The sequence below is a fragment of the Chelonia mydas genome, chromosome 10 (assembly GCF_015237465.2).
Source record: "Chelonia mydas isolate rCheMyd1 chromosome 10, rCheMyd1.pri.v2, whole genome shotgun sequence".
Taxonomy (NCBI): Eukaryota; Metazoa; Chordata; order Testudines; family Cheloniidae; genus Chelonia; species Chelonia mydas.
In genome coordinates this window covers 19831605-19857029 of record NC_051250.2, presented here as the reverse complement: position 1 = coordinate 19857029, position 25425 = coordinate 19831605, and the positions used below count along the sequence as shown (strand labels likewise).

The 25425-nt window shown below is 42.2% G+C and overlaps 1 protein-coding gene across 2 annotated transcripts in view; it reads left to right on the top strand.

The window, feature by feature from the left end:
• Nucleotides 1–25425, top strand: part of BMERB1 (bMERB domain containing 1) — a 99213-nt gene that overhangs the window by 56474 nt on the left and 17314 nt on the right. For both annotated transcript variants that reach the window (XM_007058142.3, XM_043523227.1), the window contains exon 3: nucleotides 24867–24940. In XM_007058142.3, the coding sequence (XP_007058204.1) occupies nucleotides 24867–24940 (74 nt within the window). The remainder of the gene's footprint in view (nucleotides 1–24866; nucleotides 24941–25425) is intronic.

Genomic DNA, 25425 nt, shown 5'->3' with positions numbered 1-25425 from the left:
GGGCAAAAATCACATTAAGGAAGAAAGCTACTAAAGCCCCCCCTGGGATAGTGCTTGGGGTGTGCCATCGACCGCCGGGATCCGATCTGGATATGGATAGAGACCTCTTTAATGAAGTAAATACTAATGGGAATTGTAAAAAGAAAAGGAGTATTAGTGGCACCTTAGAGACTAACCAATTTATTTGAGCATAAGCTTTCGTGAGCTGCAGCTCACTTCATCAGATGCATTTGTGGGAATTGTGTGATCATGGGAGACTTTAACTTCCCAGATATAGACTGGAGGACAAGTGCTAGTAATAATAATAGTGCTCAGATTTTCCTGGATGCGATAACTGATGGATTCCTTCACCTAGCAGTTGCTGAACCAACGAGAGGGGATGCCATTTTAGATTTGGTTTTGGTGAGTAGTGAGAACCTCATAGAAGAAATAGTTGTAGAGGATAATCTTGGTTCAAGCGATCATGAGCTAATTCAGTTCAAACTAAATGGAAGGATACACAAAAATATATCTGTGACTAGGGTTTTTGATTTCAAAAGAGCTAACTTTAAAAAATTAAATTAGTTAGGGAAGTGGATTGGACTGAAGAACTTGTGGATCTAAAGGCAGAGGAGGCCTGGAATTACTTCAAGTCAAAGTTGCAGAAACAATCAGAAGCCTGCATCCCAAGAAAGAGGAAAAAATTCATAGGCAGGAGTTGTAGACCAAGCTGGATGAGCAAGCACCTTAGAGAGGTGATTAAGAAAAAGCAGAAAGCCTACAAGGAGTGGAAGATGGGAGGGATTAGCAAGGAAAGCTACCCTATTGAGGCCAGCACATGTAGGAATAAAGTGAGAAAGGCCAAAAGCCATGTAGAGTTGGACCTTGCAAAGGGAATTAAACCCAGTAGTAAAAGGTTCTATAGCCATATAAATAAGAAGAAAACAAAGAAAGAAGAAGAAGTGGGACCACTAAACACTGAGGATGGAGTGAAGGTTAAGGATAATCTAGGCATGGCCCAATATCTAAACAAATAGTTTGCCTCAGTCTTTAATGAGGCTAATGGGGAGCTTAGGGATAATGATAGGACAACAAATGGGAAGGAGGATATGGAGGTAGATATTATCACATCTGAGGTAGAAGCCAAACTTGAACAGCTTAATGGGACTAAATCGGGGGGCCCAGATAATCTTCATCCAAGAATATTAACGAAACTGGCACCCGAAATTGCAAGCCCATTAGCAAAATATTTTAATGAATCCGTAAACTTGGGGGTTGTAGCGTATGACTGGAGAATTGCTAACATTTTTCCTATTTTTAAGAAAGGAAAAAAAAAAGTGATCCAGGTAACTACAGGCTTGTTAGTTTGACATCTGTAGTATGCAAGGTCTTGGAAAAAATTTTGAAGGAGAAAGTAGTTAAGGACATTGAGGTCAATGGTAATTGGGACAAAATACAACATGGTTTTACAAAAGGTAGATAGTGTCAAACCCACCTGATCTCCTTCTTTGAGAAGGTAACAGATTTTTTAGACAAAGGAAATGCAGTGGATCTAATTTACCTCAGTTTCAGTAAGGCATTTGATACGGTTCCACATTGGGAATTATTAGCTAAATTGGAAAAGATGAGCATCAATATGAAAATTGAAAGGTGGATAAGGAACTGGTTAAAGGGGACACTACAATGGGTCACACAAAGGTGAACTGTCAGGCTGGAAGGAGGTTACTAGTGGAGTTCCTCAGGGATTGCTTTTTATTACTGACCTTGGCCCAAAAAGCGGGAATGTGCTAATAAAGTTTGTGGATGACAAGAAGCTGGGAGGTATTGCCAATACAGAGAAGGACTAGGATATCATACAAGAAGATCTGGATGACCTTGTAAACTGGAGTAATAGTAATAGGATGAAATTTAATAGTGAAAAGTGCAAGGTCATGCATTTAGGGATTAATAACAAGAATTTGTGTTATAAACTGGGGACGCATCACTTGGAAGTAACAGAGAAGGACCTCAGAGTAGAGGTTGATCACAGGATGACTATGAGCCACCAATGTGATACGGTGGTGAAAAAAGCTAATGCGGTCTTGGGATGCACCAGGCGAGGTATTTCCAGTAGAGATAAGGAGGTGTTAGTACTGTTATACAAGACACTGGTGAGACTTCATCTGGAATATTGTGTGCAGTTCTAATCTCCAATGTTTAAGAAAGATGAATTCAAACTGGAACAGGTACAGAGAAGGGCTACTCGGATGATCCAAGGAATGGAAAAACCTGTCATATGAAAGGATACTCAAAGAGCTTGGCTTGTTTAGCCTAACCAAAAGAAGGCTGAGAGATTTGATTGCTCTCTATAAATGTATCAGAGGGATAAATACCATGGAGGGAGAAGAATTATTTAAGCTCAGTACCAATGTGGACACAAGAACAAATGGATATAAACTGGCCATCAGGAAGTTTAGACTTGAAATTAGATGAAGGTTTCTAACCATCAGAGGAGTGAAGTTCTGGAACAGGCTTCCCAGAGAAGCAAGAGACATATCTGGCTTCAAGACTAAGCTTGATAAATTTATGGAAGGGATGATATGATGGGATAGCCTAATTTTGGCAATTAATTGATCTTCAACTATTAGTGGTAGATATGGCCAATGATGGGATGTTAGATGGGGTGGGATCTGAGTTACTACAGAGAATTCTTTCCTGGGTGGCTGGCTGGCAAGTCTTGCCCACATGCTCAGGGTTTAGCTGATCGCCATATTTGGGGTCGGGAAGGAATTTTCCTCCAGGGCAGATTGGAAGAGGCCCTGGGGGTTTTTCGCCTTCCTCTGCAGCATAGGGCACAGGTCACTTGCTGGAGGATTCTCTGCACCTCAAAGTCTTTAAACCATGATTTGAGGACTTCAATAGCTCAGACATAGGTTAGAGGTTTGTTACAGGAGTGGATGGATGAGATTCTGTGGCCTGCGTTGTGCAGGAGGTCAGACTAGACGGTCATAATGGTCCCTTCTGACCTTAAAGTCTATGATGCTTCCTAAAGGAAGATTCTCTCTTCTTCTTCACAGAAGTCTAGAGTGATGTGTATTATTTTTTATAAATATCATATGCATCTCAGATTACCGGCTTGATATTATCCTGCCTGACTGCATATCTAATTTGCATATGTTGTTACCCACACAAATGAAGGCACAAATGCAGGGTTTTGAAGATTCAGAGCAGGCTGCACAATGGAGACAGGAGACCGGCGAAGAAATTTGGCATCATGTGACCTCCAGAAGAAGAAAGGGGAACGTCCATGTACCAGCAACGCAGATACAGGTAAGTAACCGTTTTCATGTTCTCTCCACAGGTACCAATGCGAAGAATGGACCAGATGATACGTCTGAGGAAAGGGAGCAGAAGGAGACTCCGCCAGTTGGAAGGCATGAGATGCACTGTCTTAAGGTTGGGGGTTCCATGACCACCACTCCCAAGAGAAGGAGGTGGGTGGTGGTGGTGGTCGGGGACTCTCTCCTCGGGGGACTGAGTCATCTATCTGCCGTCCCGACCGGGAAAACCGAGAAGTCTGCTTAGCTGCCAGGAGCTAAGATTCGCGATGTGACGGAGAGACTGCCGAGACTCATCAAGCCCTCAGATCGCTACCCCTTCCTGCTTCTCCACGTGGGCACCAATGATACTGCCAAGAATGACCTTGAGTGGATCACTGCAGACTCCGTGGCTCTGGGAAGAAGGATAAAGGAGTTTGAGGCGCAAGTGGTGTTGTCGTCCTCCCCATGGAAGGAAAAGGCTGGGGTAAAGACCGTTGAATCGTGGAAGTCAACAAATGGCTACGCAGGTGGTGTTGGAGAGAAGGCTTTGGATTCTTTGACCATGGGATGGTGTTCCAAGAAGGAGGAGTGTTAGGCAGAGACGGGCTCCACCTAACGAAGAGAGGGAAGAGCATCTTCGCGAGCAGGCTGGCTAACCTAGTGAGGAGGGCTGTAAACTAGGTTCACCGGGGGAAGGAGGAGACCAAAGCCCTGAGGTAAGTGGGGAAGTGGGATACTGGGAGGAAGCACGAGCAGGAGAGTGAGAGAGGGGAGGGCTCCTGCCTCATACTGAGAAAGAGGGGCGATCAACGGGTTCTCAAGTGCCTATACACAAATGCACAAAGCCTGGGAAACAAGCAGGGAGAACTGGAAGTCCTGGCAAAGTCAAGGAATTATGATGTGATTGGAATAACAGAGACTTGGTGGGATAACTCCCATGACTGGAGTACTGTCATGGACAGATATAAGCTGTTCAGGAAGGACAGGCAGGGCAGAAAAGGTGGGGGAGTTGCACTGTATGTAAGAGAGCAGTATGACTGCTCAGAGCTCCGGTATGAAACTGCAGAAAAACCTGAGAGTCTCTGGATTAAGTTTAGAAGTGTGAGCACCAAGGGTGATGTCGTGGTGGGAGTCTGCTATAGACCACCGGACCAGGAGGATGAGGTGGACGAGGCTTTCTTCTGGCAACTTGTAGAAGCTACTAGATCGCATGCCCTGGTTCTCATGGGAGACTTCAATCACCCTGATATCTGCTGGGAGAGCAATACAATGGTGCACAGACAATTCAGAAAGTATTTGTCCCCTACATTTTCCAATTTCCTGGTGCAAGTGCTGGAGGAACCAACTAGGGGCAGAGCTCTTCTGCTCACAAACCGGGAAGAATTAGTAGGGGAAGCAAAAGTGGATGGGAACCTGGGAGGCAGTGACCATGAGATGGTCGAGTTCAGGATCCTGACACAAGGAGGAAAGGAAAGCAGCAGACCCTGGACTTCAGAAAAGCACACTGACTCCCTCAGGGAACTGATGGGCAAGATCCCCTGGGAGAATAACATGAGGGGGAAAGGAGTCCAGGAGAGCTGGCTGTATTTTAAAGAATCCTTATTGACGTTACAGGGGCAAACCATCCCGGTGTGTAGAAAGAATAGTAAAGCCAAGCTGGCCGCCTGCCATATTAACAGTGAAATCCTTGCTGATCTTAAACACAAAAAAGAAGTTTACAAGAAGTGGAAGATTGGACAAATGACCAGGGATGAGTATAAAAATATTGCTCAGGCATGCAGGAGTGAAATCAGGAAGGCCAAACAACACCTGGAGTTGCAGCTAGCAAGAGATGTTAAGAGTAACAAGAAGGGTTTCTTCAGGTATGTTGGCAACAAGAAGAAAGTCAAGGAAAGCGTGGGCCCCTTACTGAATGAGGGAGGCAACCTAGTGACAGAGGATGTGGAAAAAGCTAATGTACTCAATGCTATTTTCGCCTCTGTCTTCACGAAAAAGGTCAGCTCCCAGACTACTGCACTGGGCAGCAAAGCATGGGGAGGAGGTGGCCAGCCCTCTGTGAAGGAAGAAGTGGTTCGGGACTATTTAGAAAAACTGGACATGCACAAGTCCATGGGGCCGGATGCGTTGCATCCGAGAGTGCTAAAGGAATTGGCGGATGTGATTGCAGAGCCATTGTAAAACTCCTGGCAATCCGGGGAAGTCCCGGACAACTGGAAAAAGGCTAATGTAGTGCCCATCTTTAAAAAAGGGAAGAAGGAGGATCCTGGGAACTACAGGCCAGTCAGCCTCACCTCAGTCCCCAGAAAAATCATGGAGCAGGTCCTCAAGGAATCAATTCTGAAGCACTTAGATGAGAGGAAAGTGATCAGGAACAGTCAGCATGGATTCACCAAGGGCAAGTCATGCCTGACTAATCTAATTGCCTTCTATGACAAGATAACTGGTTCTGTGGATGAAGGGAAAGCAGTGGACGTGGTGTTCCTTGACTTTAGCAAAGCTTTTGACACGGTCTCCCACAGTATTCTTTTCAGCAAGTTAAAGAAGTATGGGCAGGATGAATGCACTTTAAGGTGGGTAGAAAGTTGGCTAGATTGTCGGGCTCAACGGGTAGCGATCAATGGCTCCATGTCTAGTTGGCAGCCAGTATCAAGAGGAGTGCCCCAAGGGTCGGTCCTGGGGCCAGTTTTGTTCAATGTCTTCATTAATGATCTGGAGGATGGTGTGGATTGCACCCTCAGCAAGTTTGCAGACAACACTAAACTGGGAGGAGTGGTAGATACGCTGGAGGGTAGGGATAGGATACAGAAGGGCCTAGACAAATTGGAGGATTGGGCCAAAAGAAATCTGATGAGGTTCAACAAGGACAAGTGCAGAGTCCTGCACTTAGGATGGAAGAATCCAATGCACCGCTACAGACTAGGGACTGAATGGCTAGGCAGCAGTTCTGCGGAAAAGGACCTGGGGTGACAGTGGACGAGAAGCTGGATATGAGTCAACAGCGTGCCCTTGTAGCCAAGAAGGCCAAAGGCATTTTGGGATGTATAAGTAGTGGCATTGCCAGCAGATTGAGGGACGTGATCGTTCCCCTCTATTCGACATTGGTGAGGCCTCATCTGGAGTACTGTGTCCAGTTTTGGGCCCCACACTACAAGAAGGATGTGGAAAAATTGGAGAGAGTCCAGCAAAGGGCAACAAAAATGATTATGGGACTGGAACACATGACTTACGAGGAGAGGCTGAGGGAACTGGGATTGTTTAGTCTACAGAAGAGAAGAATGAGGGGAGATTTGATAGCTGCTTTCAACTACCTGAAAGGTGGTTCCAAAGAGGATGGATCTAGACTATTCTCAGTGGTAGCAGATGACAGGACAAGGAGTAATGGTCTCAAGTTGCAGTGGGGGAGATTTAGGTTGGATATTAGGAAAAACTTTTCACTAGGAGGGTGGTGAAACACTGGAATGCGTTACCTAGGGAGGTGGTGGAATCTCCTTCCATAGAAGTTTTTAAGGTCAGGCTTGACAAAGCCCTGGCTGGGATGATTTAATTGGGGATCGGTCCTGCTTTGAGCAGGGGGTTGGACTAGATGACCCCCTGAGGTCCCTTCCAACCCTGATATTCTATGATTCTATGTATTGTAGATGCAGCAAGTGTATGTGCACATGTGTGGGTATGTGGCACCCAGTGACACTCATTGATTCCACATTGGAAAATTTGGCTTCTAAAGGACTCAGTAAGGGGGAAATGAACATTAAAATGAGTAAGCAAGAAAAAGCAGACTCCTTTTCTGTGAGTCTGCAGGACCCTTCTCTTGAAAGAGAGGAGAGTCTCCTAAAGGGAGGGCAGCATCACAGTTTGAAAAACACAGGGGTAAACCAGCATATTTCTGTTGCTTTCTGTTCCATTTCATACACTAACCAGAAGGTAAATATCTCTTTCTAAGAAAGTGCTGGCCTGGTATTTCACTAGAATCTTATTTGGTCTGGTTTTCTGACAGCTCAGAATTCAGGTTCTAGGCTCAGCTCCTGAATTAGCTCTTGTTCCTACTGTCAAGCACTGATCTCCTGCTGGTCTCTTGAATTTATGGAGAAAAGACTTAAGTTAAAGTGATTTTTTACCTCTACACAGCCCCTGATCAGAATTGCACTATTATTAATGATTATTTACAGAGTGCCATAAATATACTATGGCAAAATACCTTGTTTACCTCAGTAGGCTCAGTCCTTTTTAGCCTTGGAGACTGCAATTTGGGGCAAGGCAAATCCTTATAGGTGGCACAGGGTCCTGCTACTCCTCTCCTCAGTCAGTCCCTTGTGCTCGTTTTCCTTCCCTTCTGTGGAGTGAGTGCAGCCTCCCTGCTGGGAAGGTTTGGTGTCTTGCTGCAAGTAGCCTACTGGCAGCTTCCCTGCTCCCCTCACTCCTCCCCTCCTTCCACCCAAGGGAGGGTTTAAAAAGGTCCCAAGTAGTTGGAGTCAGCTGAACCTAACTGGTTCCCTAGCAACCCCTTTTCCAGCTGAACCTTATTGCCCTGTGGTTATCTCTCCTCAGTGGATAGGGAGGGGCCTTTTAATCCCCTAGAACTAATTACTACCCCCCTTTTGTAGCTGTTTGTACTGGGTTTACCACAATACATAGAGCTTTAACCAATATACAGTCTAATGCAGACAAGCCAAACATGCAAGGCACTTGCTACACTACTAAGTGGATTCATGCCTCAGTTGATTGTTAGTCTCAGGGGAAGCATGTTAACACCAACAGTTGCCTCAATAGGTTATGGGATTGAGGATAGGTTGTTGATTTTGGGAATCACAGAAATCAATGGATTAATCAGAATAAAACATGTTAGAATTACCGGGAAGTATCTAAAATGTTTATGGCCCATCACAAGATTTGGATTGGGTTTGATTTTGATAAATAGCCAAAAATATGGATCCTCTTCCAAGCTTATCTAATCCCCCTGAGCTCCCACTTCCCACAACTTTGTGATCCTCCTTCCCCAGTTCCCACACATTGTTTCTATCCCATAAGATCCCATGGCTCTCCCTCATTCTATCCCTAGTTTCCACAAAGCACTATCCATGTAACAAGACTTAGCTTTTCTCTATCTGGTGGCAGGCCTTCTAATAGATGATGAGTCTCCTATTCAGCCAGACCACTCCTCCCAATATATCAGTATAATCTAGAGATCAACTGGTTGGCCCACTCCCCAACCCTGACGTAGCAGGACCCAGAAATTCCAATACTGGGTCCCAGCGAGCATTAGGAGAACTGTTACTGTTACCGGAATGTGGGGAGGGAGTGCTCTATTAATGTGTACAGATAAATGGAGAAAGGAACAGTTCCTTGGATAGAGTAAAAATGAACAGGGCCCAATTCTCATGTATGCAAAAGCAGTGGTTTTCAATCTGTGGTCCATGGACTACCTAAGATTTCCAAAGGGGTCCACACCTCCATTCAAAAAATTTTATCGGTCTGAAAGTAAAAAAAGTTTGAAAACTACTGCACTAGAGCCTCTATAAACCACTCTGGCAGTGTAAAGAAGCCTCAGAATGAACACTTTAAGGCTTTATGCTGACAGAGCAGTGAAAAAGGCTTTAGTGTAAATGAGAGTCAGGCTGCCTTCCTAAACTGTGTCAAGAGATCTCAGGGACTGGTGCTGGTCCATGGATCGGTCATTGAGAACTACTGTTCTAGAACATCAAGAATCCTTCTAGACAGTAAAAATCATGTCATGTCTTCCTTCATCTCTTTTACACTGTTCCATCACATTTACTTGTCTAGAATTTTAAATCTTTTAAATATTTCTGTTTATTTTTTCTCTAAAACTCTCTCAGCTTCAACAAGATGGAGATTTTAGGTGGGATTCTTTTGTGATCTGACCTATCTGCCCCTTCAATTTTCTTTTTTTCTTTTCCCCTTTTTCTCTCCTGTGTCCCAATCCCTCCTCTCCATTTCTACTCATCTTCTCTCTCTCTCTCTCTCTCCTCTCTACCCTGGGACAAAAGTGCTGGACCTGGGATCCTATGCACCCTTCAGATGTGGTTGGTCAGAGTTTTGCAGGGTGACAAAATAAATTGGTGGGTGTCTTGCTTCAAATGTGGATGAATGGAGATCCCTGAAAAACATACATTTAAATTACAGCGTTTCTTTAATTATATTGAGAAAGATGGTGCATTTTGGAATGTTATTATTTGTGTTTCTCAGCAAATAAGTATCTTTTTAAAAAATGTGCAGTGACTATGATAAATGGAGTAGGAGCCCAAGATAAGTGTGTTATCAGCAAAGTATTTAAAGAATTGCAGACACTATGTTTCTCTCGCAGGATGTTTGTATCCTAAAAAAAGGAACAACACAGAAGGCAGAAAGCTCATTATTTGTAGTGAGCAGATGGGAAAAATAATTATTAAGACGTTTGCACACTGAATTTGTGATATGGTTATTATGAACTTATGGAATAGGAAAGGGAGCATTGCCTAGTGGCTAGATCAAAGGACTGGGAATCAGAAGCTCTGGATTCTATCTCTGACCCTGCCACTGACTTGTTTAATCTCTTTGGGACAAAACTTAAGCCAAATTTTTAAAAACTGACCTTTAATTTTGGATGCTTCTGTTTTTGGGAACCAAACTGTAGACACCTTGGGAATCATCTTCAGAAGTATAGCAGATTTGCAGGTCCAGTTGAAGTCAATAGGAATACTCACAGATGCAAATGTTTACAGGATTAGGAGCTTATAATATATGGTGCAGATACAATATTTGTGACAACAGAGTCATCCTCTTGCATAGTTGATCTTCATATATGCCAAGATTTAATAGCTTTAATATCCCTGTGTAATTGTATTTCAAGTACAGTGCACTGCTTCTGCTCACAAACACACAACAGATTTTAAAAAAATGTTTTTTAAAAGGAAATAATTATAGGAAATAAGGAAATAATTCTATTCAACTTCCAAGAGGGTAATTGATTGAGATAGTACATTGGTAAATAGAAAAATCATAAAATGGGGTCATTATTCTGTTTTGTTTTTTCATTACTAAATGAAATCTAAATTAAGAACCATGACTTTGACAAAAGATCATCTGCAGCTGCTGGTACAAAATGATTGTTTAAATATATGGAGGGGTGAAAACAAATGGAGTAAAGTGCATCCATTGTTTGCAACAAGATGAAGAGTAAGGAAGAATTATTATAATCAGTGTGCATAACAATTTTGGAAAGGAAATAGTATTGACAGGCCAATGCAAAATAGCACAGCTTCTTTATCAGATGTGTTTAATTGGATTTTACCATTGGATATAGCATTGACATAAATTAGTGGTTATCATTTGATGGATGATGCACTAATAGTTGGTTCCCTACAGTGGAAAAAAAGGGTTTTCATCAGTCTATAGATGTTCAGCATTTTATTTTTTTCTCCTTAAAAGAAAAACTGGTATTTCATAACTAAATGAAGGTTCAGTTGATAACTGGGACCCTGCACTCCTTCAATGGATGGATGATGCAGCATGAATACTTTACAAATGCATTATGATGAGCTATCACTGAAAAAGCAGTCAGCCAACTCCAGACCCTTCACAAAAGAATATTTTGTGATTTCATTCATTATTTTGTGACTGGGTCTGTCAGTTTTTGATGGTATCCCAAACAACAGAGACTTTATCTGTTAATGGATGATAAATCCCATAACTGGCTTCTAAAGAAACCATCAACAGATATTTAAATGATTGAAGAGCTATTCATATAGTAGCGAAGGCTGATTAACTTTTCATTGAAATGATATCCATTCTACCAGGAAAAAAAGCCATGTTCCTGAGATATTACTTTCTGTGCAGAGACAAAAGTATTAATTATCTGACAAAACTGATGGTCTGCGAAATTATTGATAAGAACTAAGGGTTCATCCAAAGTCCACTGAAATCAATAGAGCTTTGCCACTGAAATCTGTGGTTTTAGGATCAGGCCCATAGTCAATAGCAACAGGCTGGTGAATTTCCTAAAAAAGTAAGAAAGGACCCAAACTGGCTTGTAATCCCTGTGCCAGATCCTCAGCTGCTGTAAATTGGCATAGCTCCATTTGGAATATGGGTCAGACCAATGGCCCATCTAATCAAGTATCCTGTCTCTAATTGTGGCTAGTACAGGTTGCTTCAGATGAAGGCAGAATAAATGTTGTAGTAGGGAGTTATGGAATAACTTGCCAATAAGGAATGTTTCTTCCTGGTTCCCATTAATTAGAGGTTGGCTTATACCCTGAAGCACGGTTTATATCCCTTCACAACTCTTGGTTAATTTTTATCCCTTATCTCTAGATATTCTTATTATTCGGAAAAATGTCGAGTCCTTTGGTAATTCTTGCTATGCTTCTGGTCTCAATGATATCATATGGCAATGAGTTCCATAGGCTAATCATGTGCTCTGTAAAAATGCATATCTTTATACCAGTTTAAAATTTGTCACCTTTCAGTTTCATTGAAAGGTATCTTGTTTTTGTATCATGTAAAAGGGTGAGCAGAAGCTCCTGGTCTATCTTCTCTATGCCATTGAACTCAATGGAGCTATATCGATTTAAACCCAGCTGAGAATCTGGCTTTCTGCATTACACAGTACCCACCCCAGTCTCAAACAACGGGTGTTAGAGCATCCATTTTTGTTTTTTCATTATCCTACGTTGTGGAAATTAAAAAGAAAAACACTGGTTCTGATTTAACAAACGAAACTGTAAAGCAAAACAAAAAAACCCTTACATTTCAAAAGATAAACTCCCATACTGTGCCCTGTGGATTAAGGAACAACCAGGAGACAAACTGTACACAAAAGTTAATGATTAACCAGTCTAAGATCAATGACTTCCTATTCTTTCCTTTGGTGGAAACATCTGAGCACATAGTTCTTTCTTTAACCTTTTTGTTTAATCACTTCCATATAATCCTCCTGAATCAAGGTTTAGTGCACAAATTCATCAACCATTAAGTATCATGAAGTACGTGGTAGATTTGGTCACCAATCAGTTCCTTATATTCAAAAGCAATGGAGGTTCAACATAAAACAATACAGAAGCTCCCAGATTATTTATCTGGGCTGTTGCAAAAATCCACCCATAGTTTTTAAATTGAACTCCTTCACAAATCAATGCCTCTGTTTTTGATTTCCCACTGTTAATGCTCTGATGCTGTATGGAATCTGGGTGTCACTTTATGATATTGTTGATACCAGTATTATAAAATTTGACCAGATATGCCAATTAAGGTATCTGTGAAAATGTTATGATTTGCCACGTATGATGATCTTGTTTATATGTTTGTGTCATCTTTGCATTGTGAGTTATAGATACGCATGGTATATCTGTATTTCAAAATTTGTGCTGTGTTTCTGGGTGATACCCCCAGACAGATTGGCATCAGCACCGCCTAGCCTGTTCGATGGCCCATCAAGGGTCATCAGCTGTACAATGAGAACCCATTGAAAGGAGCCAGGGGATACACTTATGAGTCAGCAAGGCATGTAGGGGCATGCTGGTGGACAGAGAACTCTAAGGCTTTTCCATGCCATGTGCTGTGAAGCTTGTGTTTGGGACACAGGAAGTACAAGCCACATGACAAAAGGAATATAAAAGGCAGCTGCATCATCTCCATTTTGTTTTAGTTCATTCCTGCTTCTTACCTCTGGAGTAACTTTTCTTCAAACTGAAGCTCTGAACAAAGGACTGAATGATCCATCCAAGCTATGGATGTGTTCCAGAGAGACTTTCAAGCCAGCAAACTCACCAGTGCTGCTAAGCACCTGATATATGGACTTTGAAGTCTCTGTATGTATCTGAGTGTTTTATCATTTAACAACTCCCCTCTTGTTCTTTTTCTTTTATAATAAACCTTTAGTTTTAGTTACTAAAGGATTGGCGGGCAGCGTGGTATTTTGGGTAAGATCCAAACTAAATTGACCTGGCAACATGGCTGGCTCTTTGGGGTCAGAAGAATATTTTGTATAGTGAGCAGCATTTTTAAATAACGTCTCACTGTACTGGACCTATGTGCTGATTGGGAACCAGAGAATTGGAATGCAATAAAGAGGGCTGTGTGATTTGTTTTTTTGCTCCTTGATAACTAGTGTGCACAGTTCATGACTGGCTGGTGAGTCTAATCTCAGTGTTAATCACCAGTTTTTGGGAGAACCTGCTCTCCTTTTTGCAGCCTGCCCTGACCTTGGCATTTTCAGTGAGGGCTACCCCAGGTATCCCGGTCACAAATGCATTCAAAGTAGAAATAACAGAAAGTGAGAATATATCAAATATTGAAATGAATCCAATAAATTAATTTATTATCCCAGTAAAGAGGCTAGTCTAGTGGAATCAGCACAGTGCTAGGAGTAAGGTACTTCTGAATTCAAGTCCACTCTCTACTGTAGGCAAGTCAGTTAGCCTGGATCTCAGTGGCAACATCTGTAAAATAGGAATCATCACACTTAGGTCTCCTACCTCATAGACATGATTTGAAGATTAATCAGATAAATAAAGTTTGGGGCATTTGGAGCTAAGGTTTAGGAGTAAACAGACTAATTTGCTACTTTTGCCACCACTTGGTGCCTTGGGAACACAAAGTTTTTCTTATAATGTACAGAAAAGCCACCTTCATAAAGTGTTACTGCCAGGAATGTCTCTGATCCTGATGCCATTGAATCACAGAATTGTAGAAATGTAGTGCTGAAGGGACCTTGAGAGGTTATTTAGTCCATCCCCCTGTGCTGAGGTAGGGCTCAGGGCTTGTCTGGACAAACAGCGTACAGCAACCTGGAGTGTAAATCTACAGCGTACTAGACTGTTACGCACTAAGTGGCTCTATGGATCCTGCTACCATGCACTAAAAGTTCTCTAGTGAACACCAGTCTACTCTAATTTCAAAGTGGAGTAGATCAAAGCACACTAGGGTACTTTTAGTGTGCAGTAGCAGCGTTCACATGGACAGCCAGTGTGCAGAACACTAGTGTACTGTAGATTTAAACCCCAGCTTGCCATGCACTGTTTGCCTGGAGAAGCCCTCAAGTATACTTAGAACATCCCTGACAGATGTTTATCTAATATTTTATTAAAAACCTCCAGTGACAGGGATTCCACAACCTCCCTTGGTAACTTATTCCAGGACTTAATGAGCCTTGTAGTTAGAAAGTTTTTTCCTAATATTGAATCTAAATCTCCCTTGCTGCATATTAAGTTGATCACTTCTTGTCCTACCATCAGTGGACAGTGAGAATACCTGATCACCATCCTCTTTATAACAGCCCTAACTTGAAGACTCTGATCAGGGCCCTACTGAGTCTTCTTTCTCAAGACTAAACATGCCCAGTTTTTTAACCCTTCCTCAGAGGTCATGTTTTCTAAATTTTTCATTTTTGTTGCTCTTTCCTGGACTTTCTCCAATTTGTCTACATCTTTCTTAAAGTGTGGTGCTCAAAACTGGACACCATACTCCATCTAAGGCCTCACCAGTGCCAAGCAGACTGGAACAATTACCTCCGGTGTCGTATATAAGACATTTCTATGAATACACCCCAGAATGATATTTGCCTTTGTTTGTAATTGCATCACATTGTTCTCTCATGTTCAATCTGTGATCCACTATAACCCCTAGATCCTTATCTGTGTACTACTTGCCAGTTATTCCCCATTTTGTATTTGTACATTTGAATTTTCCTTCCTCAGTACTTTGCACTTGTATTTATTGAATTTCATCTTGTAGATTTCAGACCAATTGTTCAATTTATCGAGGTCCTTTTGAATTCTAAACCTGTCCTCCAAATTGCTTTCAACCCCGCCCAGTTTGGTGTCATCTGTAAATTTTATAAGCATACTCTCCACTCCATTATCCAAGTCATTAATGAAATATTGAATAATACTGGACCCTGTATGACAATGAACCATTGATAAGTACTCTTTGAGTACAGTTTTTCACCCAGTTTTGTACTCACTTTACAGTAATTTCATCTAGACCAAATTTCCCTAGTTTGCTTACGAGAATGTTATATGGGACTGTGTCTAAAGTCTTATTAAAATCAAGATATATCACAACTACTGCTTCCCATCCACTAGGCCAGTAGCCCTGTCAAAGAAGAAAATTAGAATGGTTTGGCAACATTTGTTCTTGTCAAATCTATGTCAGCTGTTACTTATTACCCTATGATCCTCTAGGTGCTTACAAATTGGTTGTTTAATAATTTGTTCCAGTATCTTTCCAGATATCAAAGTTAGATTTGACTGGTTAATAATTCCCTGAGTCCTCTTTGTTCCCATTTTCAAAGATAGGTGCTATGCTTGCTCCTTTCCAGTCCTCTGGAACTCACCTGTTTTCCATGAGTTCTCAAAAATAATTGCTAGTGGTTCTGAGATTGCTCTAGCTACTTCTGTAAGTACCCTAGTGTGAATTTCACCATTCCCTGCTGACTTGAATACACCTAACTTATCAGAGTATTCTTTAACCCATTCTTTCCCTATTTTGGCTTATGTTCCTTCCCCCTTAATATTAATTGTGTTATGCATCGGATCTCAATTAATCTTTTTAGTGAAGTATGAAGCCAAACAGGCATTAAACACCTCAGTAGGGTTGCCAACTTTCTACTTGCACAAAACCGAACACCCCTGCCCTGCCCTGCCCCTCTCTGAGGCCCAGCTCGGTCCATCCCCCCTCTCTCTGTTGCTCACTCTCCCCCACTCTCACTCACTCGCTCATTTTCACCGGGCTGGCTCAGGGGGTTGGGATGTGGGTTGGGGTGTGGGAGGGGGTGAGGGCTCTGGCTGGGGGTGCGGGCTCCAGGATGGGGCCAGAAATGAGGAGTTCAGGTTGAGGAAGCGGGTGAGGGCTCCGGCTGGGGGTGTGGGCTCTGGGGTGGGACCAGGGATGAGGGATTTGGGGTGCAAGAGGGGGTTCTGGGCTGGGGCAGGGGGTTGGTGTGTGGGAAGGGATATGGGCTCTGGGCTGGGGGTGCAGGTTCTAGGGTGGGGTCAGAAATGAGGGCTTCAGGATGTGGGAGGGGGCTCCGGGCTGGGGCAGGGGATTGGGGTGTGGGGGGGATGAGGGCTCCGAATGGGGGTGCGGGCTCTGGTGTGGGACCACGGATGAGGGATTTGGGGTGCAGGAGGGGGCTCCGGCTGGAGTGGGGGTATGCCACTGCTTCCGGGAGCCACATGGAGCCACAGCAGACAGGGAGCCTGCCTTAGCCCTGCTGCGCCACCAACCAGACTTTTAATGGCAACCACCAGGGTCCCTTTTTGACTGGGCATTCCGGCCGAAAACCAGAGGCCTGGCAACCCTTCACCTCAGCCTTCTTGGTGTTGTTTACTCTTATTAGCTCTCCTTCCCTGCTAAGTAGTGGGCCTACATCTGCCTTCATCTTTCTCTTGCTCCTAGTGTAATTATAGTACCGCTTCTTATTTCCTTCAATGTCTCTTGCTAGATATAACTCATTTTGTGCCTTAGCCTTTCTGATTTTTCTCTAAATGCATGTGCTATTCTGAAGTTGGTGGTAAAATTCCATGCCTGTCCTCAGAAAAGATTTCAGCCCAAGATAACAGAAATGCCACAGAGGACATAATTCAGGCAGCTTCAGTGGTGCTGAATTTATACTAGTTTGAATTTGTCTGAAATATATTAAATATGAACTGCAATGGCTGGGATTTTCAAATACCCCTGCCTTCACCTCTGTCAAACATCTGTGATAATTGAATTACAATACTATTTCAAAGTACCAGTACAGTACTTTTCCCCCCAGGCTTCTTCAGGATTAGACAGTGCTTTTAACTAGAAGAGATAACCCTACTTGCTTTAATACTTGAAGTTAATCATAGGACTTTTGATTTGGAATCTAACCAGCCAGGCAGGGCTAGTCAGCAATCTGTTACATTAATTGCAAGCTCTGTGTGTTCCTGTCTGAGCGTCACCAGGTGTCAAGCTGAATAACAACGTGATAAAGACACACCATAATGACTCAGATAACATGTACTATATTCTCCTCTATTAAATGTTATTTGGGAATAAATGGTTTTATAATTAGAAACTTCAGAAATCCAAGACGGAATCTGTAATGTACTGACAGGGACAAAAATGAAATAAAACAGGTCAGTTTTAGAAAAGGGACACATATAACCCTTTCCATATCAATACAAGAATCTCAATTAGCCTCAAGATTTAGTTAGAGATTTCATTCCCAAAAAATCTTTATTCAAGAAATCCCATTCCATGTTCCCTGTGTCTACTAGTTGGCCTTAAATATAGACAACGCTAAGCTCTGCAGTTCTCCTAGGCCAACCCTACTTCTCCCTCCAGTCCTACTGATAGATGGGGGGAAATCATGCCACCAATCTCCCCATCATCAAAGATATTGCAGCCAGACTGCTCCCCACTATTTCTGTGTGGATTTTTACTCCTAAATGTCCAAGTAGTTCTGCTATACTCCCCTTTTATTTCAATGATATGCTTCCTTTAGATCCCAGAAGTCTCCCTCACCAATGTCCTCTCTCTGAACTAGTGTTCAACTAATCACTCCTGCTAATGATGTTTAGGGGCAAGACTACTATAAGCTCTTTCAGTAGATCCTCTGCTGATGCTAGTGTAATAATATCAGCTTATGGGTTTGCATCATCATCCATGATTCTTCTCTTATAATCTCCCTTATGGTGGGTTCTTCCATCTTCTAAGACTCTTATTGCAATGAACAACTTTACTTCCCAGACAGGAATATGCCCCAGCAGAACTACAGAATGAAATAGCTGCTGGCAAAACCAGTAAAAGGGCTGCTAAAGAGAGTGGACCCACAAAACCATCAAGTTGAAAATGTGGGTTTGCTTTTGATCTGAAAAAATGAATTCAAAAGGGCTTCAAGCAACATGAACCAATAAAGAGAGAATAAGAAAAAAGCTTAAGCACACTCCTGTGGAGGCTCCAAGGAGACAATAGATCTATTTTGTAGCCTTCAAAGTCAGTCAATAAAATTAGCAGACACTTTCTAGACACGTTGAACTGCTAAACTTATGCCTAAATCATCGAAGAAAGTACCTGAAGGTTACTTATACAGTTCTGTTATTAACAGCAGGAAAATAAACAGGGAAGTCAGAGTTTCTGGCCACACAGAGCTTTTATGTGATAGTTTGATAAATGAGAGATAAAGTGGGTGAGGTTATACTTTTTATTGAACCAACTTCTATTGGTGAGAGAGACACGTTTTTGAGCTACACAGAGCTCTTCCTCAGATCTGGGAAAGATATTTAGAGTGTCAAAGCTAAATAAAGATCGAACAGATGCCTTACCCAGACCTGAGAAACAGCTCCATGTAGCTCGAAAGCTTTTCTCTCTCACCAACAGAAGGTGGTCTAGTAAAAGATATTACCACACCCACCTTGCCTCTCCAATATCCTGAGACTGACAACAGGGCTACAATAACACTGCATAAATGCCGTGGGCCAGATTCTCAGCTGGTGCAAATCAGCATAGCATTGTTAAAGTTGGTGGAGTTATGTTGATTCATGCAAGCTGACAATATGGCTCTTCCATGTGTGGCTCACGTGTCTAACTGCCCTATGTGAACAGCGTAGTCACCTTCAAATGGCTTTAGTGTGAACTGGCAGTTCAGTGTGTCTAGAGAATCTTGCTTACTTTTATTAATTTGCTTCTGTGATAATGAAAACTTAGCACCACATGAAAGCTGGGTGTGATTGCTGCAACTAGGATTGGGGAAGCCAACTTGGCTACAACAAGGAACTCTTTTCCCCACCCCTCAACTCCACTCAAACTTGAACCAAAACTTTGCTGCAAATTGAAAGAGCTCAGTTAACTCTGCTTCCCTATTTCCCAATTTGCTGCATCCTTGAATTCTCAGAACCTAGCAAGGCCTGAGAGCAGAAATGGCCAAAGAAGCTGTTTTCGTGGTAGAAAGAAGCAATGGAAATTACACAAGAAATCCTGTTCCCGCAGTTTCCCTGCCTGGTAACGCAGGTGGACAATTCAGATAAGCATTGAATGAAAAAATGAATTACTATTGTGATAGCATTTTCTGACTGAGGATCGGAAAGCACTTTGTAAACATTAATTAATGTAGTTCTGTGAGTTAGGGATGTATTATTATCCCCTTTTTTTAGATGAGGAAACTGTGGAACAGAGGTGGTAAGTGATTTGCCCAAGATCACATAGGAAGGCTGTGGCAGGCTGCGAATAAAACTCAGATTTGTGCCTTAACTAAGATCTTCCTTTTTCTTAAACAATGGCTTGGTGGGGTGAAGTTTGTCACCAAGCCACTGAAATGGAACCTAATTTTGAATCTTAAGCACTACTTGGCAACATAACCACCGTGGCTCAGCAATGCTATCACCTGAAAACTCTGAGATCCAAAACTTCTCAATATTTATTCCAATCTTTAAACAGTTTGCTCTTCACCCACCATTAATTATAATTAAAACTCTTTAGGACATTTTTTCCCTTTAGATGATCATTACAGTTAAGGAAACAGTGGGAAACACAGAATCTGCTCAAGCTTTTATCATCTCCCCTCACCCACCCAATGGAGCACAGTTCTGTATAACAGCTGGATCTTAAACTATAAGCACAGGCCTTTCTTACTCCTCTGGGAGAAGCCTCACAAAAGGACTGTCAAATAATATTCAACTGTTTGGAATGAACTAATGCTAAAGTAGAAAAAAAAATCTCAAGTACAGAATAAGCATTAATCATTTTTAAAACTCTTTTAAGTTTTTTACAATCTTTTTGTTATCAGGAAAGTCTTCAGGCAGAATTCTGCTCTCACATCTGCACAGTGGCTCTTAACTCCAGGATTCTGCACTTCCAGTCGCCGTGCTGCACAAGTATAGAGGCAGAATACAGGAATCAAGATCTAGAATTGGATCAGGGAATACAGCTATGCTCTTCCTTGGCAAAATATATTTAAAGTCAAAACATGAAAAATGTTTCTTCTCTATTTCTCTTGTATTTCTTTACTCTTTTTTTAAAATCATCTCTGACATCTATCTTCACCTTACATTGAGAACTGGTTAGACATGATTTAATGGAATTTCCCCTGTGGTCACTGCTTTCTGTCACTCGAGCACTGTGGAGAGCAGTGATGACTCAGGCTGTGTATCAAACCAGTGGATAGTATGGGAACTACTGCATTATGGCTCAGAGCATTCTTCTCCTAGTAAATGGATCATGGCAGGATGTATCAGTGGGCTGTGTCACTAGACCAGCTTATTGCAGGGCTCTTTAAAACTGTAACATGTTTATAAAGTCATATGCTCACATTTTTATTCATTATGTGCCATTTTATAGTTCATGGCAAAGATTGTCTGGTTTTAGCTTTTGAAGATATATTTTAAAATCACAAGAGTGTTGATAATTCTTGCTATGCAGAGGTGCTATCTCTGACCATGTACAGGATTTATTGAAAGAAGCCATTAAATAACAGAAGAGGAATTATAAAAAGAGTGTCAGGAGTGCTTTAAAGTACACACGCAGATTCATCCCTGGGGTAGCTCCACTGAAGTTACTTCAGGAATGAATTTCATCTGTTATTAAAAGAAACACTTTATCATGCGTGTAACTCACATAGATAGCATTGCTGTGCCTAGAGCCTGTGCAGATATTTAAAGCTCAGCTCTTACGGAAACCAGAGAAACTGTAATAGCTCTTCAGTTTACTGATGTCTTTACTGCAATGTATGGTGCACCAAAACTGTATCGTACTTTAGGGGAACTGGATAAAATGCACCATATACCACACACACTGTGCTGTATTCAGTTACATTTATTTGTATATTGGAACTTTCATATAAAACATCTCAAACTGCTTTGCAGACAGATTAGCAGGGCTGGGAATTTCATCCATACCATACTATGCCATACATACCATACTGGATGGAAAGGAACTTTGGATTCCGTACAACCTGATTGACCTGACCTACCTGGTTACTTTCCAAAATGAGAGAGAATGGTGCTGGGGAAGCAGATCAGGCCTTTTAGATAAGCTAAACAAAAACTTATATGTCTTTTCCTGTTCATCGGCCTTGTGACCATGTGGATTTATGTGTAGGGCATATGTTCCTTTTATACAAAAGCTGTTGTAATAATTAGGAGAATTAGAATGTCCTCTCAGCTGTCATGAGCGGAGGGAACTGTGCTCTGCAGAGCTGTGGGGGTGCAAAAAGGGACATTGCTTCCGCTCCTGTGTAGATTCCCCCCTCTCTGGGACACTGCAGATATTCTTCTTTCTGTCTTAGGTGTTTCGATCATTGCTGTATCCTAGCACTTACACACTGGAGCTGTGTAAGTGGTACACTATGGTTTGGAGGTGGAGACCAGTCTCTCTCTCTCTCTCTTTCTCATTATGCCTTGCTGACTGTGTGGATTTTGAATGAGAAATCCAGTGGGAGTTGGTGCTTTTGAAGCAGCATTAATTCCCACTGGGTCTTCCCTTTGGTGCTACTGCAGAGCTTGCAGGAGGGCTCTTTCCATGCAACTAGGCTGTTGGGGGAACAATTGGGCAGATTTTTGCTAGGCAGTATGTGGAGTGGATGAGTCACAAAGGTTGTTTCACACCGAAGGGAGGAAAGATATTAGAAGGAGCTTAGAAAGTCAGTGCAGACGGTAGGTTTAGCTTTCGTCAGTCACCAAAACCCACCAGCTTGAGGCGCTGCGGCTCTGGAAAGGTCAAATTGCTCATGACATTTCGAATTCAGATGGTAACAGGGCTATTTCTGCCATGGAGAGTTATTTACTTATCTCTAAAGAGCTATGAGGCAGGAATGACAAAGTTCATGAATCAACAGAGATATTCTGGGAATATGGTATGTGAAGAAAGCAGGATCTGAACTGGTGGGGACCGTTGGCAGCTAAAGCTCTATGGGCGGCCCTAGGAGGCAGAAGTTGCAGTGGTGATGGGGGCCATAACCTTCCCTCTATGGCTGGGGAAAGTACAAGAGGCCAGCACTGCCACCAAACTGGGCGATGCTGGCCAGAGAGGAGGTGTGGCCAGCAAGACCTGGGGATTAATCGATGGAGTACATCTTAGCAGGCTCTAACAACATTTGAAATCCCTTGAAAGAAACCATGAGGGTGGACAGCAATTAATATCACCCTCTGGGACTCCATTTTGGAGTGGAGAGGGTCAGACTGGCACAATGCGGAGTTGTGACCAGCGCCTCTCTGGCCCAGGTTTTCCAAATTGGGACCAATTTATATGGTGGAAGAAGAATTTTTAAAAGAAAATATTATGGGCCAGATCCTCAGCTGGTATAAATTGATTGCACTAGAACTACACCACTTTACACCAGCTGAGGATCTGGCCTGTAGACACGAGCCGAAAACAGCAGATCAATACTGAACATCTTCCTCCTGAGAAAAATGTCTCCTTCCTGAGAACAGTTATTGTATTCAAATATATTATAGTAGTACACAACATCCAAACTGTACAAATACAAAATGGATAAGGAGCTATGTGTTTTGCTTCCTCCCCAGCACATTTTATTACTGAGTCTCCTACAGGCATAGTGTTTAAGATTATTCACTGATAAAAGTAATTTCAGTACCATTCAGCATAATGAAACAGACTTTGCTCATGATCAGCATGAACAATGTGGAGAACCTGAGAAGAAAATATCCTTCAGCATGAAGGTTTCTGCCTCTCTGTGTATTGGGAACAAACATAATAGTGAATTAGTGATTAGGGCACAGGGTGAAGATTAATCATGATATAGGAAGAGCAAGGCTCTCACCCAGTTGGCAGACTGTACAAGCAGAGATCCTGGAAGATGTGTTGCTTCCTGGCTGAGGTGCACAGGGGCAATTGGAACCGATGGGGAAGAAAGGAGGGAGGTCATAATGAAGATTATCCCACTGACACCATCTGCGAGGACAGAAACCAGAACTGGAAGGAATAGCCATTGCTCCCTTCTTACATAAACAAAGGAACTGACAAGATGGAGATAAGCAAAGCACCAAGCAATAAAGGGATCAGCATGTTTTAATAACATGAGCAAAGCAGCTGAGGGATAGGTCTCTAGGGAGGCCAGTGTTCAGTGTAGGGGCCTGAGGGAGGATGTAGACTCAATTTGTGATTAAGATCTTGCTTGTGACAGAAATGCCTACTTTCCCACTACACACTTAATTCTATAGTTTGATTTTATTATCCTTTGCTCTCTCCCTGTCTGTTTCTCATATGAGCCCGCTACAGTTCTGGGCCTTCTATCACAAAGTCCCCTTGTAATTCCCTGTGCTATAATATCCTCTGTCACATTCAGAAGGCTTGACTAATAGGTATTGTGCAACAATGTAATAATACGGATGGAGTGTGTAGCAGAGATTCAGCAGAAATACAGCTGACTTGGAGAATCAACTCCTGGAACTGGAGTATGTGAAATAGGGAGTCTGTAGGTGGGTGCAGACAGAGCTAGCAACACTGATCTGGGAAAGGCACCTGAGCAGAACAGTGCATCTTAAAGGTTAACTTTTATATTCATTTTCTTCTTTGAAATGTGATTTGGAAACAGCAGCCCCAGAAACAGCCCTCAGCTGCAGTACATGAGCATAAGCACAGTTCTGCTAATGAAGCTGAATCCAAATGTTAATCTAAAATGTAGTATTTTCTGGGAAGATTGATAGATCACAATGATTACTAGATCATCAACATTTGCATTGTATTACTGCTTCTACTATGATGATGAATGCTCCCTCTGAGGTGCTATCAACTTAGGGTGACCAGATGTCCCGATTTTATAGGGACAGCCCCGATTTTGGGGGCTTTTTCTTATATAGGCACCTATTTTCCCCTACACCCGATTTTTAACACTTGCCCTCTGGTCACCCTATATCAACTTCAATGGGAGCTGAGAATGCTCAGCACCTCACAGGACTGGGTCTTAGTTATGTTGCATTATTCTCTACCTATTGTACTTATATGACCTCCATTACTATACTATCTGAGCAACTTGCAATCTTTATCTTGACACCACAAACACTATTATTCGCATTTTAACAGATGGGGAACTCTGGCACAGAGAGATCTTCCCAACATCACAGAAGAAGTCAATGGGAAAACAAAAAATAGAACAATGAGTTCAAGTCCCAAGTCCCAGGCTAGTACTCTAACCACTGAACCAGTCTCTCTTTCAGACTTGCACTCTCCCTTTTACCTAGTGAATGCTAGCTGAACTGTAGCAATTGGGGATTGCCCTGCTTATTGCTGTAGCCCTTGACACAGTTCTACTGCTGATTTATTAAATATGCAGGTGCCCATTTTCAGAGGTAGGGTGAGCAGCAGAAAAGGAAAAAGCAGCTAATTTGACAATAAAAATATATAGATTAGATCTGCATGGTACAAAAAGCACTGATAGGAGAGGTCACCTGGTAGGGCATTATAATGGAGGTTATTTGTTCTGCAACACTGTTGAAAGGTGTCTGTGACTGATGGCAGCCTTGGTGCATGGGCTAAATATCCATACCTCAAGCAGATGCATGAAGCCCCAAGCAAAAGGCTGTAGTACATGTTTCACAGGTGGTTTATCTGGACCTACAAATAAATGTAACAAGTATGTATATTCCTGATGTGCTTTTTCTGTTTCTGCAGGATGGATGACATCCAGCTGTGCAAGGACATCATGAACCTTAAACAGGAGCTGCAGAATTTAGTAGCAATTCCAGGTAATTTCTATGCCAACCTTACAAAGTGCTTTGAAAAACAGAAACCCTTCTATGGGCCAGATACCTGCAACTCCAAGCCAGGCACAATCCCTCTGACTGGCATTTCCATCCCTCTCCATATGTTTCCTGTACTTTGCTCTCTTTTCTAATGTCCTTAGTTTCTCTCAGGTTTTGTTTGGTCTTCCTTCTGCTCTCTATTTTTCTCAAATTCTTTGCTGTATTTCATCTGCCCCTTCTGCCCCTTCCAAGATTCCTTCAGTCCCTTGAAAACCGTATGAGAACCACCGTTGACACACTATGTTGACATATTATGTGAAGGAGTGTGCGCTGAAGAATGGAAAACGTTGATAGATATGGAACATCTGGATGTGGTCTGACAAGAAATTAAACCTTGGATATGGGTTTGTGTGTGTTTCCTAGAGATACTAATTAATTGTTGCTCCCTATAAGCCAAGCTATAACCTAAGAAAATAGCTGAAAGTATG